Source organism: Solanum stenotomum, chromosome 11 (assembly GCF_019186545.1).
Source record: "Solanum stenotomum isolate F172 chromosome 11, ASM1918654v1, whole genome shotgun sequence".
In the NCBI taxonomy this organism is placed as follows: Eukaryota; Viridiplantae; Streptophyta; class Magnoliopsida; order Solanales; family Solanaceae; genus Solanum; species Solanum stenotomum.
In genome coordinates, this window is record NC_064292.1 from 5,262,709 (window position 1) to 5,281,922 (window position 19,214).

General features: G+C 31.2%; 3 protein-coding genes across 3 annotated transcripts; 2 read left to right on the forward strand and 1 right to left on the reverse strand.

Annotated features, from left to right (window-relative positions):
* The first annotated feature begins 1,174 nt into the window (after positions 1-1,174).
* LOC125843704 (ABC transporter I family member 10) lies at positions 1,175-5,872 on the forward strand. The gene is made up of 6 exons (XM_049522884.1): positions 1,175-1,413; positions 1,517-1,691; positions 2,894-2,980; positions 4,386-4,511; positions 4,597-4,719; positions 5,534-5,872. Exons 1-6 carry the CDS (start codon positions 1,352-1,354, stop codon positions 5,741-5,743), a joined length of 783 nt encoding a protein of 260 aa, XP_049378841.1. The 5' UTR covers positions 1,175-1,351; the 3' UTR covers positions 5,744-5,872.
* A 2,481-nt stretch (positions 5,873-8,353) lies between these two features.
* Positions 8,354-10,239, forward strand: LOC125843708 (fasciclin-like arabinogalactan protein 12). The gene is made up of 2 exons (XM_049522890.1): positions 8,354-8,907; positions 9,806-10,239. Exons 1-2 carry the CDS (start codon positions 8,410-8,412, stop codon positions 10,022-10,024), a joined length of 717 nt encoding a protein of 238 aa, XP_049378847.1. The 5' UTR covers positions 8,354-8,409; the 3' UTR covers positions 10,025-10,239.
* Positions 10,240-15,017: 4,778 nt separating this feature from the next.
* Positions 15,018-18,504, reverse strand: LOC125843685 (zinc finger protein BALDIBIS). The gene is made up of 4 exons (XM_049522857.1): positions 18,077-18,504; positions 17,223-17,622; positions 16,234-16,514; positions 15,018-15,883 (listed from the first exon to the last, which is right to left on the reverse strand). Exons 1-4 carry the CDS (start codon positions 18,240-18,242, stop codon positions 15,234-15,236), a joined length of 1,497 nt encoding a protein of 498 aa, XP_049378814.1. The 5' UTR covers positions 18,243-18,504; the 3' UTR covers positions 15,018-15,233.
* Between the last annotated feature and the right edge of the window lie 710 nt (positions 18,505-19,214).

Sequence of the window (19,214 nt, forward strand, 5' to 3'; positions counted from 1 at the left end):
CATATTTCCTTTTTTAGTTGTCCCTATTTAGTTGTCCATTTTGACAAATCAAGAAAGAACAACAAATTTTTTCCTATTATACCCTTATTTACACTTCTTGAAAATTGTAAAAGTGTATGTTGTTTCCCTCCAATTTATTTCACTTGAATTCAAATAAGTGGTTGTAATTTTAAAGTGAAAAGTTGTCATAAGGGTAAAATTGTAACTTCACTGTGCTAATCATTGTTGCCTTAATCTGTGTGCCATTTCTAAAGTGGACAACTAAAAAGGGACGGAGGGAGTATAATTTTTTTTTTTTTTTAAAGTTGTTGGAAGGAAATAAATGTTAAATATATACTACATAATGATTGATATAATTAGACTTGCTTAACAATTGAACTAATATAAATGCTGGAATAGAAAGAAAAAAAAGTGTATAAATATTGTATATTGCTTAAAGATATATTGAAATGGTCGTAAGAGACCAGGTGGAAATGATCCTATGGTACGCAAGATGGGAGAGATGAGATAAAGATCGAAAATTAAAATAGACAATTAGTAGATAGTTGAATACTGTAGGCGAAAGAGGCGAAGGGCTAGCCTCATCCCTTCCCCTCCTATTACTAGTTAGTAGTTCTTGTTTTTTATTTTACTTGGTGTGCGATACCCGCATTGGAGTTCGACTAAATTCAAATTCGCTTCAGAAAATTTCATATTGAGAATAAATAACTACGTAACAAAAGTGACTCTGTATGGAAGGAAAGTAGTAGTACTTAATAGTTAGTACTCTCTCTGTCCCTAATTACTTGTCCACTTTTGAATTGACACACCTATTAAGAAATCAATTAATGACATAGTGAGTTTATCATTTTATCCCTATTAATTATGAAGTGGATGAAAAGTTCTGAAAGTAATTAGTCATTTAATTGAGGGTATAATAGGTAAAAAAAATTATTCTTTCTTGATTTGTCAAAATGGACAAGTAATTAGGAACAATTATAAAAGAAAAAACGGATAAGTAATTAGGAAGAGGGAGTAATTACTAAAGTTTCTTATTCTTTATTGTGTGGTACTACATGTTATTTCATTTGCTTCCTAGTATATTGCTATTTTACTATCTACTTTTCTCGTTTCATTGGTGATTCGGGGTTTATGAGAAACAACCTTTCGAGCTACCTCATTAAGATAGGAATAAGGCCCGCATATATCCCGCATCTTCAATTTGGTGAATTACTTCTCTGTTTTAATTTATTTGACACTCTTATTCCGAACACCTTCGCATAAATACATCATAATTTAAGTACAATTTTTTTAAAAAAATTGTTCAAAAAAGCCATAGACAAGCTTGAAATCGAGTTTTTGTTGGGTAAAAATGATACAGTCTGTTTGTGTTCGGGCTTCAGCTCTGCAATTGCCACCCATTAATTCTCACAGGCAATTTCTGTTCCCTCACATTTACGTTAATTTTTTTTTTTTATCTTTTTGGGAAATATCCATTTGTTATTGATACCATAATTTGCTCACTATGTGTTTGTAGAAATGCCGCAATGACTGACAGTTTTGCAATTAATGCTCAAAATCTTAGCTATTCAGTTGTCTCAAGACAAGGAAAATTACTTCCAATTCTTAAAGATTGTTCACTACAAGTTCCTTCTGGACAATTCTGGATGCTTTTGGGACCTAATGGTTGTGGAAAATCAACCCTTTTAAAGGTATATACGTCTAGGACTTTTTTTTTTTTTTGGTTGTTAGTCTGTTAGAATGGATACGAAGGTCCGGAGGTCGAGGATTAGCTTAGCAGACTAGTAGTAGGTAATTTCGCGGTTTTTTTAAACCAGTAGTATTAGTATTATTTGGGAAGATGTGATTATACGTGACTTGTCACAGTTGAAGCTTATCGAGTACATGACCTTATATAGTAGATTATGGAGCACACAAATTAAGGTAGAAGGATAGCAAGTGGTTTAGCTTTTTCTCGCTTATCCTTCCGTACTTGTAGTCGTAGTAATATTCCTTGTAGTTTCTTGTCCTTCAATTTATGTTAGTTACTTTCTATTGTCTCTTGTACTTTGATCATCACACTATTTTATTGTAGTTTTTCTTCTTTTTTTTTCTTTGTCATGCTTTCTATAGTATCTTCTTTGATATGCTTTTTCACGAGCCGAGGGTCTATTGGAAAACCTCTCTATTTCCCAAGGTAGGGATAAGGTTTGCGTGAACTCTATCCTCCCCAAACTCCACTTTTGGGATTATATTGGTATGCTAGTGTATTTTTAATATTTTATTATTTTTCGTATTTCTCATTCTTAGTTTTCTAATACTACTTGTTGTCTATTATCGGTTCAACCAAACGGCCTTTAGGCAGTTTGGAACTCGTAGATCTCGAAAAAATACGCGGATTCAAAAAAAAAATCGCCTGAAACGGACACCCGAGGCCCGAGTTATGGCCGTTTGAAATTCTCTATCGCTAAGAATCTCTTAAAGGAAAATTCGTTTTCGAGTTCGAAATGCCTCGACACTGCGCGTGTGAATGTCAATTTCAGTGTTAGACGATCGATTTTGCGACCTCGGGTGTCCGTTTCAGGCGATTTTTTTTTTGAATCCGCGTATTTTTTCGAGATCTACGAGTTCCAAACTGCCTAAAGGCCGTTTGGTTGAACCGATTTTCGTTTTTTTCTTACTATCTTGCTGTTGTTACTACTTATGTTTCCATCAATGTTGTGTTTATGCTTTTGTTGCGCCGAGGGTCTATCGGAAACTACCTATTTACCTGCACAATGCAGGTAAGGGTAAGGTTTGCTTTTATCCTACCCTCGCCAAAACCCACTTGTGGAATTACATCGGTATGTTGTTGTAGTCTGTCATAATTAATGGGGTTTTGTGTTTTGTTCTTTTTGGGGTGAAATTGTTTCAGATATTAGCAGGTCTATTGAGTCCAGATGATGGTTTCTTGTATGTGGAGAGGCCAAGGAGCTTTGTGTATCAGAATCCTGATCATCAGGTGTGTTTACTTGAAGCAATTTTCAGTTTTTTTGTTCTAAGTCGCCTTTAGAGGGTAATGCTGCCAAATTATCAGTCGTCTTCGGATTTGTGGCCCTCTTTTGTGGGTTAAATTGGATGATTAAGCGAGAATGTTTGGATTCCCATATTGTGCTGATGACTTCTAACTTGTTGATAATGAATGAATTGTGGGATTAATGGTCTAAATCTCGAGATTCGAGATACTTATCACAACAACAACTTATACACCTCAATTCCAATCTAGTCGGTCAGCTATATAAATCTCCACTATCCATGTCACTCCATTTAAACTCGCCTCAGTCCAATCTTTTGGGAAAAAAAGGATTCTTATCACACCAATTCAATAATTGAGGATTGGGGTTTAATGGAACCACTGCAAATGGATATAAAACACAAGGGGAGCCTAAGGATGTTGCCTAATGGTCAATTAAGTGGGTGAAAACCACGGAAGATGAGTTCAATCTGAGCAGAGACCAAAAAAACAGTCCTAGGTGATCTTTTTCCCCTTGCTTAAGCCAATGAGTTACCAGGTACCTGTGCTGGTGTGAGGTAACAAGTACCTAGTGAAATAGTCGAGGTAAGCTGGCTCAAACACTGACATTATAACAAAGAGAATGTAAATTATTAATGAACTACAAAAGATTGAGTGCTTCATCTTGTATAAGCTTTATTTCATATTAGAGAATCAAGAGTCCCTTGATAACTATCCTACTGATGTAATTATGCTTTTGGTTTTTCTTGCTTTTGTTGAAATATATCTCAATCAAGTTTAGATTTGGAAAGACCATCACTTTTGAATAATTCAGCAATTTGCCGTCATAAGGACTAAAATGTCTTTATAGAACTTCTATTGTAGCCCTGTAAGTAGGCAGAATCTGGAAAAGTTCTTAACTTTCTACATTGTATTGCTGATTATACTGGTTTGTAACTCTGCATGACCATTACTTTGGGTGGATGGTGCAGTTTATCCATCTTTGTAAAACCTCCAGAATATGTGGTAGCAAAGTCCTCATCATTTTGTCATTGCACTTATGAGTCATTTAGTAGCACAGGTGTCTGTCATGATTCTGTACTCTGCATTTACTGATTCGAGAATGCGAGTCTATAGAGTTTTTTGCTACATTGGTCCATTTATCTTTTGTATGGTAAATCTACAAGGCTTCTTATCATAGCCTCACATGCTTTTGGCATGATGAGTTCACGAGGTCTCTGCAAAGATGTTGTGCTTGGTGTGGCTAAAGCAGAGAGTCACATTTGCCGTTATTTGTTATGTTAGTTTGTCTGGATCGTTGGATGGTTTTTATGAATTGGACTTTCCACGACCACATGTTAAGTAAGTATTCTGCTCTGAAATGCATGGCCTTCTTTATTTCTTGTGCTTACAGGTCGTGATGCCAACAGTGGAAGCTGATGTTGCTTTTGGTCTTGGTAAATTGAACTTAACACCAAATGAAATTAAGACTAGGGTGGCAAAAGCTTTGGATGCAGTTGGGATGTATGAATATTTGAAAGTATGTTCTTCAGGTATGGTTTCTTGAGTTTCTAACATACATACCGAACTGCTCTCACGTCTGTGCTTTTGTTTACACTGAGCAGAAACCAGTTCACACTCTTAGTGGTGGCCAAAAACAAAGGGTTGCTACAGCTGGTGCTTTGGCGGAAGCTTGCAAAGTTTTGTTACTTGATGAACTGACTACTTTTTTGGATGAAACTGATCAGGTATAATCTGATTCAACTTTTATCTCACTTTGTAGCATCCAGTCTTTCACTCTGGTCACCTAAATATGTAGGGGTCGTCTGGTATGCCAGATAGGATAAGCAAATATATCCCACCTTCTATATGGGATAGTAATCCCACAATTTTGGTAGAAATGTTGGGATATAAAATAATCCCGGGATTAACTAATACCTCAAACCAAACATGGGATAAAGTTAATCCCAAATTTATCCTGGAATTATTATCCTTATCCCACGTACCAAACCACCTGTATTAGTGTGCTATCCAACTGTTGAACTATCAAAGGAAAGGACCTAAAGGGTATTTTCTTGAACTGAAACTGCTCAAGATAATCATTCAAGTGAAATCCTATGCACAAGAGATGTTCACAAACTTGAAACTTTGGCTCATGTTCAACACTGCATAACCACAGTGTAAAATATATTAATGCTATCCATACCGTGTTGTCAAAGGCAAGCACGCTTAAGCCTTGAAGCGAGGCTCAAAATGTGTTGAGCGCTTCGCCTCACTCAATGTGCACTGCAGTGTCGTCATCAAACTAAAGTAGTATTTTTCTTTGACTGACTCGGCTACTCTGCATGACATGCTTATTCCTTTTCCTTGTTCTATATTCTTTCAATTCCTTTTTGCCTTTGGCTTTTGTGTTGCCCGGAAGAGGAAGGAAGCTTTTCTAAATTTACTCCATCGATGAGGAGAAGAACAACATGTTGTTTAGTGTTTAGTATGGAAATTCTTTTATCCGGAATAGATAAATTTTACGAGTGAATTGTTTTTCTTTCCTTCCACTTTTGCTAGATTGGAGTGATAAAAGCAATGAGAAACTCTATGGATACATCTCAAGGAATTACCGCATTGTGGGTAACTCATCGCTTGGAAGAACTCGAGTTTGCAGATGGTGCAGTGTACATGGAAGATGGAAGGATCATTCGACAAGGTGATGCAACTAGTATAAGGAAGTTCATTGAAGATAAACTGGCATCTTATGTCAACCAAATAAACTTGTAACCACTTTTCCTCAATGAATCCTGTACGTGCTGATGCGGATCCAGAATTTGAACATTATGCGTTCAAGTTCAGGATTTTACCACATCACATTTGATTTACAGAATCAAAATCTGTTATTTGTATGTATTTAGTGAGTTTACCATATATACAATGATCGAGTCAAAGCTACTGGTTCACATGAATCTGTAAGTCATACTCTATATCCAACCTTGTGTACACCTAAAAGAAAGTGTATCTATAATCTTTTCTATATAAACATTTAGAAGTAAAAAAACTCTCACACTTCTTTTGAGCCGAGGGTCTATCGAAACAATCTCTCTACCAACCTACCTTACAATGATAGTGATAAGGTCTGAATACATCTTACCCTCCTGAGACCCCACTCGTGACTCGTGAGTAGTCACCGTTATTCCTAATAAGTGGTATTCTGGTAAAACATCAAATTGGAGATTTTGATGTAATGTACTAACTGTTTGTAAACTTTCCCATAAACTTTGTTTAGAAATTTTGCTCAACTGAGTTTGTCTGCTGGTGATGGCAGTGGGTAAGCAGTTTACCTCAACTTTAACTCAATCAATTAGATTTGAAATGCTAAGAAGATGGTGAGAGCGTACCACAAAAAATGAGTTTAAGCTCTATACACAGATTATATAAAAACTCGTCTATTAGTTCTAGGTGAGAGGAAATAATTTCTTATGACCATTTATAAATATAGTAGAAGAAAATGACCGTTTTATTTGGTAATGTAAATAGTTTTTATTTGTCTATTTTAAAGTAACTAATCTTACTTATTATAGTTGGTTTCCCAGTCTGTAATTATCTTTTGAGAGACTTGATAGCGTTAAAGTTCTTTTACACTCAATGTAGAACGTATGACCTCATGTATGGAAAAGGATCGAGCTATCAATATTTTTACTAATACAATAGTTTTCAAGATTTGACTCTTTAATAGCTCATACATCCATTCCCTCCTCTCTTTGTTACTCATCTATAAATACAGTACTCCATAACTATTACTTTCTTCTCAATTTATGTGGAGGTGTTTGATTAAGCACGAAAAATAAAAGAAAGACTTTTAAAATTTGTGATATAAAACGAATCATAAATATTTGTGTAGTTGTAAATCATTCTTCTTAGACAAACTAAAAATAAATAAATAGTGACACATAAGTTGGGATAAAGGGTATACTAATTTATTTAATATTCAAAGTATATCTTAGTATTGTGAAGAAGTGAATATGATTCTTTACCTTGATCTAGAGATTTTGAATTTCAGAAAATCAAAAGAAATCCTGATAAAAAGTATTTTCCCTTTTAATGGTCTTATATGTCATGAATCTGGATTAATCAGACTTTTAAAACAAATACCAAATATCGAATAAAAAACTAAGGTGAAAGGTTACCACGAAAAGAAGAAAATCAAGAAAAAGGGAGCCTAGTTTATGACCCCCCAAGAGCAATATGTGATGAATTGGGACCAACTTTAGATAGACCATGGCCCCAAATAATCAAGAATTGCAATGTTCTCTTCCTTTTCAAGTAATATATATTCAAACTCCGCTATTAGTTTCAATATTCTTTTATTGTTATAATAAAATATTGTTATATAACATATATAATATTTAACATAACATGAAAATCAGTCAATAAAAAATTAAGTTTAACCTTTATAAGACAAGATTATTATAGAAAATGAATGTTATAAAGAGGTTTATGTATATGGCATACCAATCATTGCATTAGATTATATGCACTTACAAGTGTACATCAACAACAAACTCAATGTTGTTTCATAAGTATGATCTGAAGAAGATATAATGTACATCAATTTTATTCCTATCTCGTAAAGATAGAAAAAACTATACATATAAAACTTTATCTCTCTATCTTCCTTCCTTTCTAAGCAAAATTATGAGCAATAATACTTTCTTAACCTCCACCCAAGCCCCACCCCTCAAACTTTTCCATTCTACTCTCTTTCAAGATTTTGATGGTCAATCTTTCAAAAAAAATGATTTTTTTTCTCCTTCTTGTAACCACTAATATTGTAACTTCTCACCAAATTTCAATATTAAAGGAATGCCATACTAGCTAGCTAGGATTATGTAATATGAAGAATTTTTATACTATATGTATATTAACTCGATTGTAGTTGGTAATTTATCTTATTTATATAATTTGTTATTAATTTCATTTATTATGAACAATTACATATTATTACTTTTAATATAATTTGATGATGATTTACAAATTACTTTATTATGATCAATAGATAAGTTTTAAGTGTGTATTCTTCCACTCCAACTTATAAAGGAAACAATACTTTTCCCAAAATTAAAGCTTGATTCTGATAGGATCCTCGACCTTCAGTAAAATCGAGAAAAAAATAAAGACTATCAATAAGAAAGAAACAAGGTCACTCTCTCTTCTCTATAAAGAGGAGATAATACATGACATAGTATATATATACTTGATTATTTAATCAACAAGATATTATTCGTGAGTCGACATAGCTCCATAAATTAATTATAAAACTAAAAAGCCTTCTCCCACTCACCAAACACATTCTTTACTTTCCATATATAAAGCCCTAAACTTTCTCACATCAATTATCAACAAAAAAAAACACTACATCATTTCCCTCTATATCCCATTCTTGAATAAAAATGAAACACCAATTTTTTTTTATTATTATTATCCTCCAATTTTCAATTTTAACACTATCTCAAACAACCCCTTCTGGTCCAACAAACATAACACAAATCCTAGAAAAAGCAGGCCAATTCACAACATTAATTAGACTAATGAAAGTATCACAAGTTAGTGATCAAATCAACACACAATTAAACAATTCAAATCAAGGCATGACTGTTTTTGCACCAACAGATAATGCATTTTCTAGCCTAAAATCAGGCACAATAAATTCATTAAGTGCACAACAACAAGTTCAATTAGTACAATTTCATGTTTTACCAAATTTTATTTCAATGTCACAATTTCAAACTATTAGTAACCCTTTAAGAACACAAGCTGGTGATGCTACTCCCGGAGACTTCCCGTTAAACGTAACGACGTCCGGTAATCAAGTTAATGTCTCTACCGGAGTTGATGATGCTACTGTTTCTAACACAATTTATACTGATGGTCAGCTTGCAGTTTATCAGGTATTATTATTGCTAGTTGTTACGTTTATTTGGTACGATGGAAAATGTTTTTTCAGAAAATATATTTTGGTTGCGAGAAACAACTTCTCTACCGCTCTACGTTACATAAGGTAGGGGTAACATGTAGTGTTACGTGTGGGGTCACACTAGATATTTTGTTATTGTTGTTGTTCATTGTGAGGGAAATGTTTTATGTTTTGGACTTTTGGGCATAGGTAATTTTTTCTTTAAAATATCTTAATTTTTAATTTCATATTAGTTTTTTTAAATCGATAGTTGACACTTAAAATATATTTTCAATTTTTTAAAACAAAAAGATTTGGTAATTAAATATTATTGTTTTGGATTGAAAATATTTTTTGCTTTCCAATCAAATATCGGGAAACATTCTATAGGAGAATTAATAATTTTCAGAAAAAAAGTCAGTTTTTGGAGATTTTTTTTTTAAACATATTTTTTTAATTCAATGTTGTCGGTTAGTCAAACGGTATAAGTGAGTCAATAATATAAATAGAGGATAATTGTTGCAAAACAGGTTAATGAAGGGTATTTTTGACCTTTTGCAATAGTGTTGGGGCATTTTCGCCTCTTTTCCGTTGAAAAATATATAAAGCGTACACCTCAAAAGTAAATTACCGATAGATAGAGATTCTTTAAGATTTTGTTGGACGTTAATACCCTTAAAAAAACTAAATTACCCCTTCACATTAATTGACATGCAAAGATGTAATATTATTATGAGAGTATATATATAAGAAATTTTACACCATCAGATGGTCTTTAATAATTTTAGTAGTAGATAACATATTTTATTTTCGAGACAAAAAAAATTAACATTTTTTAAGAATGTATATTTGTAAATATTTCTTCGATGATCTGACAGTGTAATAATTCTTAGGTTGATAAAGTGCTTCAACCTATGAGTATCTTTGCTGCTCCTTCTCCGGCAGTGGCTCCGGCTCCGGCGACGTTGAAACCAAAGAGCAAGTCTCCGGCAGGATTGAGCCCTACCTCCGGCAACGATGACTCGCCGGCTGATAGTTCCGGTGTTGAGAAGATTGCCATGCACGGCACGGCGGTTTTGATTTTTGGAATTTCTTTATTTGTATTGTTGTAAATTTTAGAAAATGAACGGTGAGGATTCATTGTGATTTTTTTGATGAGTTGATTCAACGGTTGTGATTCATTTGAATAATTACTATTTCATTTTAAATTCTTCTTTTTCATGTATTTTTTTACCTTTATTAATTTTGGGTATATTCATCTATGTGAACTACTAAGAAACAATTTTTTGATGTATCTACAATTATGTGTATTTTATTATATTTTTGTTCCAAGATTTGCCTTACATCTTACTCCCTTTCCCTTGTTCGCTTTAACTTGTTCGATCTGAACTTCACACGTTCCTTGAAAAATAATAATTAATATGATATTTTATCATAATATTCACATTGATTGATATTTAGTCTTAGACTTAAAAAAATAATTTTAAAAATAAATAATTAATTTTAAAAATAAGTAATTAATTTTAAGGATAAAATTGAACATGAAAAAAATAACATATTTTTCTTCTGATATACTAAAGATTGATAATGTACTTTTTACTACATTAGATAAGTAAAAGGAGTGAACGGAGGGAGTATAATAGAAACTCAACAACAACAATAACAATAATAACAACTCAGAGAAATTCCACAATAGGGGTTTGAGCAGGGTATACAAAGTATACAGAAGACCTTATATTACCTCGTGAAAGTAAATAGACTACTTTCAAAAAACCCATCAATTTGAGTAATGCATGTCCGAACAATTTTAAAAAAAATACTTAACAAAATAATTAATAGGAAAAATATAACAAAGCATTCAACAGAAATTCTGTCTAATCAAGTAAACCAAGGATACAAATTAATATGGAAAAATTACATAAATACACATCTTATTTTATTATAATCTCTAAAGTTTTCTACCATTTAAAAGAATAGGGATTATTTTATTATAATCCCTATTCTTCTCTCGGATACATCCTCATCCTCTCTCGGCTACACCGATATCCCCTCTCGAATACATCCCTTCCCTCTCGGATACATCACTCACATTAAGTAATGTATCATTCGCAATCCGTGAGCTATGTATCCGCAGGTATCTGATGTATCTGAGATCCTATAAATATAACAGATTTTTTATAATTTGAAAAAATAATAGGGATATAATGTAATTAGCTCTTTAATACTACGAGATTTATGTAAGTTTTACAATTAATACTAATAATTTCTAGAATAAACATTAAGGAACAAAAGGGTTTTCTTGAGCTGGATCATGTTTTCGGCCCACTTAGATAGGCCCAAATAGAAACTTGATGTTCAAATTTTAGAAGAAAGTCTCTAATTACACAAATATTTCTATTATATTTACTACTTCTTTTTATAGTTTGAAATAATTACATTTTATCTCACTATTTAATAATTTTATATCAGATTTCAAGTCAGATTGATACATCTAGATACATGTGTTTTGCTACCAGATACAGTAAAATGGAGAGAGAAGCGAGTAAGAACAGGAGGTAGGCGAGCGAGAGTTGTCTATGTATCCCACATACATGCAAATCACACTAGATACATGTATCTGTGATACAACGAGAGAGATATGAGAGTGGTAAGCGAGATGTATGGGACGGAGGCGAGCAAAATTATTTGTCTATGTATTCCAGAGATACATGAATCTACTTAGATACAATGCATCTAAAACAAATTATACCAAATTTTAGCCCTCATATATCTCGAGATACATGTATCTGGACGTATCTGAATAAATCAAAATCCAGAGGCGTATCCAGGATGTTGAGATGATGGGTGCACTGTTATAAAAAGGTTGATCTATGATATAAATTTGATTGGTTCGACATTTAGGTTTTTACTACTGAAAACCGTTACAATTTTAAAAAATTATAGGTCTAAAATTAATTCTTATATATATATATAGAGAGAGAGAGAGAGAGAGAAAACAAGATACATATAAAATTCAAATTTCGAACCTCGTGGAGAGAGGTACACCCAATCATAATCGCATTATGTGATACTTCAAGTGTGGGTTCACATATCTATATTTCAATATTTTTAAAAAAAATACAACACTACTGCATTATGTATATAATCTCGGGAGGGGACCATGGGTTCACGTGAACCCGGTGACCCCCCTTAGATACGCCTTTGTCAAAATTTGATAAGAATATTTATAATATTACAAAATAACGTGTATCTAAATAATGAACTCTTAAACTAAGTTGCTTTTGAAAGGTTGGTGCTTAATTTTTGGTCCTATTAAAAAAAGAACTTGGCCATATATAACGTATAATTTAATAACTTTCCATCAAAAGTACATTTTCTCAAAATTTCTCATAAATAACTCCACTAGAGAGTGAAAAGTAAACACTACCTAAAATGTGTACTTTTGTCTCCCTTAAACCTTAAAAAAAAAAAAAAAAACTTGGGACTTGAGAAGAAAAAATGTCATTTTCTTTTAGGAAAAACATTTTTTTCTTAGGTCAATAGTCTTCTATTATAAGTCTATTTTAAAAGTCTTATATTACGGTTTACTACATATTCTTCTGTCTCCTCTCTTTTTTTATTTGTTTTGCCCCTTTTTGAAATTTTGCTTTCTAATTTAATTTAGTTATCGAAACTTTGATGCATAATTTTATGTACGTTATAAGTTCACCTAATTCACTATAATTCAAGCCTAACGACTTTTACTATAATAAATGAATATATATATATATATATATATATATATATATCATAATGCTTGGTTGCTTTGAATTTAGTAGAATTTAGTTATTTTGGCTCAAATTTTACATTTATATTAAGAAAAATTAAGAGAAGGATGATTTTGATATCATAATATATAAAAAAAGACATATTACCATAATGACCACCGCAATATATGTGTGATGCTAACATTTCATCCACACATGAAATAAATGTTTCACCCAATTAAGTTATATATATTATATCAGTAAGAGTTTTTGCTAATAATATTAAAGTGATTTAAGTTTATAATAATAATAAATATCGAATAAAAATAAATATTTACTAATATTTTAATATCTTCTTTTTTATAGTATGCCAATAATTTTGAAAAAGAGAGATAATTTTGTGGACAGCTCTGATAGGTTTATCACATGGAGATTTGACAGCTACATCTAGTCATGCATTATTTTGAAATAAAGATTCATTATGATAATCTGATTAATTATTGCTTCATCTGTTTTAATTTATTCGTGTTATTTTTTTTTTAGCTCAATAAAAAATAATATATTTTTCTTTTTTGATAATTTTAAATTTAATTTTCGCATGACATGCTTAAAATCATAAGATTAATAAAAGATATTTTAATACACTAAATATATTTTTAATTTAAGACCATAAATTAAAATTTAAAAAAATTCATTACTTTCTTAATAAATTTTGTCTTATATTAAAACTAGACATACAATTTGAAACAGATAGAGTATTACATAAAAAGAAAAAACTAGGATATTGTAATTTACAGGAATAAACAATTTTTTATTTTATTCTATTTCAAAAATTAAGCTTCAAAACTTGTCCTTTTGTATTACAATAAACAATTTTTTTAAAAAAAGAATTAAGCTTGACAACTTGTCTTTTTGTTCATTAAACTTTAAATTATAAGCTTGGGAAAGAGGTGGAATAATATTTTTGGGCATCTTTTTTTCTTCTTCTTGTGAGTATATATGCTGCCAAAACAAAAGACAAGCCACTGAATGTACCCTCTCTGAATGTTTGTGTTTTCACGAGGGGCGGAGCTATAGTATTAGTTATGGATTCAGATACATATATTAATATATGTATTCATTAAGTATCTATGAATATTTAAGTTATGTGTTTTGATGATAAATTCTGAACTAATAAAGTTTAAATTTGAATTTTGCGTTGTTTTTTTTTTCTCTCCTAACGATGTACGTAAATTATTATGATAATCTTACCCTTCAATTCTTGAAAAATGAAAATTATTGCAAACTTACACAACTTATTGTGGAAAACAAGAAAAACCAATAACAAGATTCTTATAATTTGATGATGAAAATATAGAATATATACCACATTTATAACGTTAGTTGCATCGCGTGCGCACACATATAACAAAATTAGGGTTTTTTCAATAAAGATTGGATACATTTTCTTTGAGTCAAGGGTCTACGAGAAACAATTTTTCTATTCACTTAAAGATAAGGATAATATTAGTATTTCTACCCTCTTTAGACTCTACTCATAAAATTATAATATAACGCTATTGTTGTTGTTGTTATTATGACCATGGATACATGATATGTGTATATATATATATACATTAAAAAAAATGTATATGAAATAATTAAGTTATATATAAACTGATATTTTTTTTTAACATTATCAATATAGTATCTTATTTCTTTTTCAAATTTTGATCAAATCATGTCTGAACGCCTCCTAACAGCTCAAGTAATGATTCCAAATTAAATTAATGATGTCACATTATGATCAATCATCAATCGTCTTTATATAACAGTATAGTTTGTTTAAATATCTTTTATATGCTATAATAAAATGTTGTTATAAGAAATATATAACATAATATGACATCGATCAATACAAATGTACATGACGAGGAATGAAGAAAAATAAAATTTCCAAAAGGGTACAATTATAAGATACCAATAAATTTAACTTTTTCATAAATTCTAAATTGTTTTATCAGTTATAAGTCACAGGTTTCACAGTACTATGTGGTCCATATACTATATAATAAAAACAAATGCATAAAATAACACTAAAAAGTAATCTCAAAGGTAAAAAACTTTGTACATACAGCAAAAATAATACAATGTGGGTAAAAAGCCATGTCACTTTTTGTCAAAGTCTTTGTAGTAGCCCCCACAATTCACAAGATCTCTAAAAAAATATGTTTATCTCCTTCGGTGTCTATATTTGCATTGAAACTCGATTAAATCCAAAGTTGTACATTATAAGCATGAGCGAAGCAAGAGCATAGAAGTCAATCTGCGGTCGAACTCATTATCTTTTGATCAGATAGTATATTTGTATTAAGAAATTCATTTAACATTTATGATTCTATATTTAAAACTCACATTTAATAACACTTGATCAAGTAGCCATTTTAAAATTTTAGAATTCACAAAACTGAAATTTTGATTCTGCCTCTGATTATTTGATGGATTTTTTTTCTGGAGGCGACGCTCTCAACTACTCTCTTTTGTTGTCTTCAACATCTACGAGTCCAATTAAGGAAAAACAAAATCTAATAACCTATTAAAAAATCCTAGAATTATTATTATTATTATTATTATCAAACTTGGCCATCTCATGAGTTTGTTGCAAAAATGGCCTCTTTTCATTCCTTCCAACACCAAGAAAATCTCTTGTTAAGTTACCTTGCTTCCCTTTATCTTGTATCATCATCAAAGTATTTGCATTGTTGGCCACAAAAGATGTTGAATTTGTAGCCCCTATTAGCAATCCATTACTTCCTTGAATATTTTCATGAATAGCCACATTTGTAGCACTTGATGATGAAGAATTATTCATCATATTAAGGCTAGATGAGGTCATTAGCCCAAATTGATTGCTAAAGAGTGGTGAATTGTTGTGGTGAATTGTTGATCCAATTTGGGCTGCTTTTTGCAAAAGTGCTGTTGCTGACATGTGGCTGTTATTGTAATACATTGGGCTAAGACTTTTGTTCTCTTCTTCCTCCTTTAGCACACGTGGCATCGATGACGAGGTGGTGGTGATGGCACCACCACCATTGTCATTGACGAACCATTGATTATTATTGTTGTTGTTATTGTTCTGTGATGGAGACAAGCCTAACATGTTTGTATGTGGTGCCATTTGTACCAATTCATGAGCCAAGGTGCTTGTTGTGGTTGATGGTGTTGATAAAAAGTCATCAGGGTTACCTGCAGAGCAGAGACAGATTCAAAATTTGAAATAAGGATAAAGGAATTTCACATATACATATAAATCAAGTTAAGTGGAACTCACTTGTAACTTATAGAGACGAAATCATAATTTTAATTTTAAATATGATTACAACATTTAGTTTATGTTGTTTAGACTCTATAAAATATGATGTTGCACCATGTGTTGGATCCTTCAAAATACACTATTTTTTGAGGATCTGACATCTACCAACAGTGCTAATTCATTGTATTTTTCGAAATTACGGGTCAAAATCAAATATTTATCGATATTTTAGTGACTTTCACATATATATACATACTGAATTCAGATGAACCTGTGTGCTTACCATAATTTGCATTGTTATGATGAAGCCAAAGTGGTAGCCTTGTTTTTTGTCCATGATCAAGATTAAGTTGATTTGAAGGGTCTAATGATCCCAATCCCATTAATTGAGAAATATTTCCACTCATTTGTTGTTGTTGCTGTTGGAGATTAGTACTAATCCCACCATTCATCAATTGATTTCTCAAGTTATTAAGATTTGTTGCTGTTGGGATTGATGTAAATCTTGTACTTTCTTCAGCTAATGCATCACAAAATGCTCTGTGTGTTATAAAGCTATCCTTTCTGTTATAGAAATTAGCGATGGATAAATTAAATAGAAGAAAACAAAACCCTTCAAAAATTACAACTGAAAAAAAATAGAAATTAACGATAGACAATTTACATAGATAACAACAGAAATCCATCGCTAGTCCTATTTAGCAATATATTACATACACAATGACATATTATCAAAAACTCAGCTTCTAACAATTTTGCAATAAATTAGCGATAAATTATCAAAAACATAGCTACAAGCAATTTACCATAGATTAACGACAAATTATCAAAAACTTAGCTACAAACAACTTTGCGAGAAATTAGCTACAACATATTATCAAAACCTTAGCTATATGAGAAATTTTGGAACAAATTAGCAACGTATTATTAAAAACTTAGCAACAAGCAATTTTATAACAGATTAACGATGGATTATAAAAAAAATTAACTACGAGTAATTTTGCGATAGAAGCTTACAACTTTTTGTAGTGAATCTTGATTGAGTTAGAATTAAATTTCACATATATCTAGACCATTTATTTCATCAACAAACTAATCATATTATAGGACTAGTACTTTATTACCAATATTCTCTATTAAACTAAATTCTCTAAAAGTAATAAAATCTAAATCATGAAAAGTACCTAGAAAAGAGTGTATCATAGTCACATTTAAACTTAGTTACCAGTAAATCTGAAATGTGTTACGTAAATTCAGACAGAGATTACGTACCTGGAAAAAAGTGTGCCACAATCACATTTGTACTCTTTAGTACCACAAATCTTACTATGAGCTTTCCAATCAGATTGAACTGCATATTTTTTTGAACATTTTTCACATTTCCATTTTTTTTCACCATGTTTTCTTGAATAATGTTTTTTAACCCCAGTTAAATCACCTAATGCTCTTGATGGATCATGATGTACACATGATTTTTCTGGACAAATATAAACTTTTTTCTTTATAACTTCTTTGTTATTTCTTTGTTTCAATTTCCATGGTAAATTGTGACCTCTTCTATGGAGTTGTAAATTTTGATCTCTTTGGAAACCCTTGTTGCATATTTCACACACGAATCGATTCGTCGCCATTAGAGATGTTGGTGAAAGAGCTATCACTTCTGCATCTGGATCTATTTTTTAGCAACAAAAAGAAGTTAGTTATGTTAGAGCAAGAAGGGTTAAAATGAGAAGAAAAAATTTGATTTAGAGTGTTGGGAGTGAGTTCAATTAACGTCGTATATCATTTTCAATTGAAAAAAGGAGGAAAAAAGAAATAAAATCTTGAAGGTATGTATAAAAAAAACATGTTATTGATGGATTCAGAGGCGGATTTAGAGTGTCAAGAGTGAGTTCAATGAACGTCGTACATCATTTTCAACTAAAAAAGTATACATACATGAAAAAAAATCTTTAAAAGTATATAGTCATATAAATATTAAGTTCTAATTAAACTCATATTTTTCGAAGAAGCTTGGAATCGTTAAATATATAAATTCTGAATCCATCTTTGATTTAATTAATAACAAACAAAATATATATAAGCTTCATAATTCAAATTATGGATCTGCCTCTGACGACTTATACCTGGATTTCCGGGGAGATTTCTCTTCCTCTTATTAGCACAAGAAACATCTGGATTTGAATTAGGGTTTGGATTTGGATGATTAATATTAGTACTAGGGTTTTTTGGATCTTGAATGAAAGTGAAACCACCTCTCATGGAGCAAGAAAGACCATCATTAGACATCATTTTCTTCTTGAACCTCAAAATTTGAAGTAAAATGAACACACACACACCAAAAAAAAAAAAAGTTCGATTTAGTTCACTTCAGTTCAACTCAACTCAGCTTGATTTCAAGAGAAGCCACAAGATTTGCTCAAAACAGCTAAATCCCAAGAAATACTCATTGTATAGTGTACTATGTTTTTAAAACAAAAACAAACAATAGAGTTGTTATAACAACTTCACTTCTTCTTGATTTTCCTCTTCTTTGAGTTTATGTTTGATTTTTAGTATATAGTAGAAGTAGAAGCAAAAAATTATTATACCTTAATAAAAGAAAGAATATTTTCCTCTATTATATTATTCCTTCTCTCACACACGGCTTTTGTCTCTAGAAGTCGGTCAGCCATAGACTCAAGTGGACCACTTCAACCTATTACCTATTACTAGGGCTGTCGTGGAGTGACAAGTACTCTTTCAGTTTTAATCAGAGATTTCGAATCCATATTCTTATTCGATACGATTCACTTTCGTTATAGAGTTTTATTCTAATATGGAACTTTAAGACATAAACCCTAGTCCAATTGAGTCTTATGTTGATATCAGACACTAGATGAGAAACTAAAAAAAGGAAATATTTATAAAATTTAAAGTTTAGGGATTCTGACGGTAACCTCAAGTTAATAATATACACAGTAGTCGAGTTCATAATAAATTAAATATTTAATATCTATTTTGATACATAAAATTAAAACAAAAGTTACTGAATTTTCGTAAATCGTTTTGTTAGTAATCTAAATTCCCTATGCAAGTAAATATTGTATAATTTACAGTGGGGTGAGTGAGGAGAATAACTGTATCAATTTGTCAATATATATACTGCTGCCACAGCTTTGCATGATGTGTTGCTTTCAAAATATTAAAAAAAAATTGAGAGAATATTTTATTTTGAATACGAAGGTTCTGCTTTTGAATTATATATACTACGATATCACTCGT

Bases quoted from the DNA above. Each gene is read 5' to 3' on its own strand.
- LOC125843685 (XM_049522857.1), bottom strand. From the start codon at position 18,242: ATGATGTCTAATGATGGTCTTTCTTGCTCCATGAGAGGTGGTTTCACT. The intron at 17,623-18,076 runs GTATAAGTCGTC...GCTAAAAAATAG, and splicing joins AAATCTCCCCGGAAATCCAG to ATCCAGATGCAGAAGTGATA. The intron at 16,515-17,222 runs GTACGTAATCTC...TTTCTATAACAG, and splicing joins TGTGGCACACTTTTTTCCAG to AAAGGATAGCTTTATAACAC.
- LOC125843704 (XM_049522884.1), top strand. From the start codon at position 1,352: ATGATACAGTCTGTTTGTGTTCGGGCTTCAGCTCTGCAATTGCCACCC. The intron at 1,692-2,893 runs GTATATACGTCT...AAATTGTTTCAG, and splicing joins GAAAATCAACCCTTTTAAAG to ATATTAGCAGGTCTATTGAG. The intron at 4,512-4,596 runs GTATGTTCTTCA...TACACTGAGCAG, and splicing joins GGATGTATGAATATTTGAAA to AAACCAGTTCACACTCTTAG.
- LOC125843708 (XM_049522890.1), top strand. From the start codon at position 8,410: ATGAAACACCAATTTTTTTTTATTATTATTATCCTCCAATTTTCAATT. The intron at 8,908-9,805 runs GTATTATTATTG...AATAATTCTTAG, and splicing joins GTCAGCTTGCAGTTTATCAG to GTTGATAAAGTGCTTCAACC.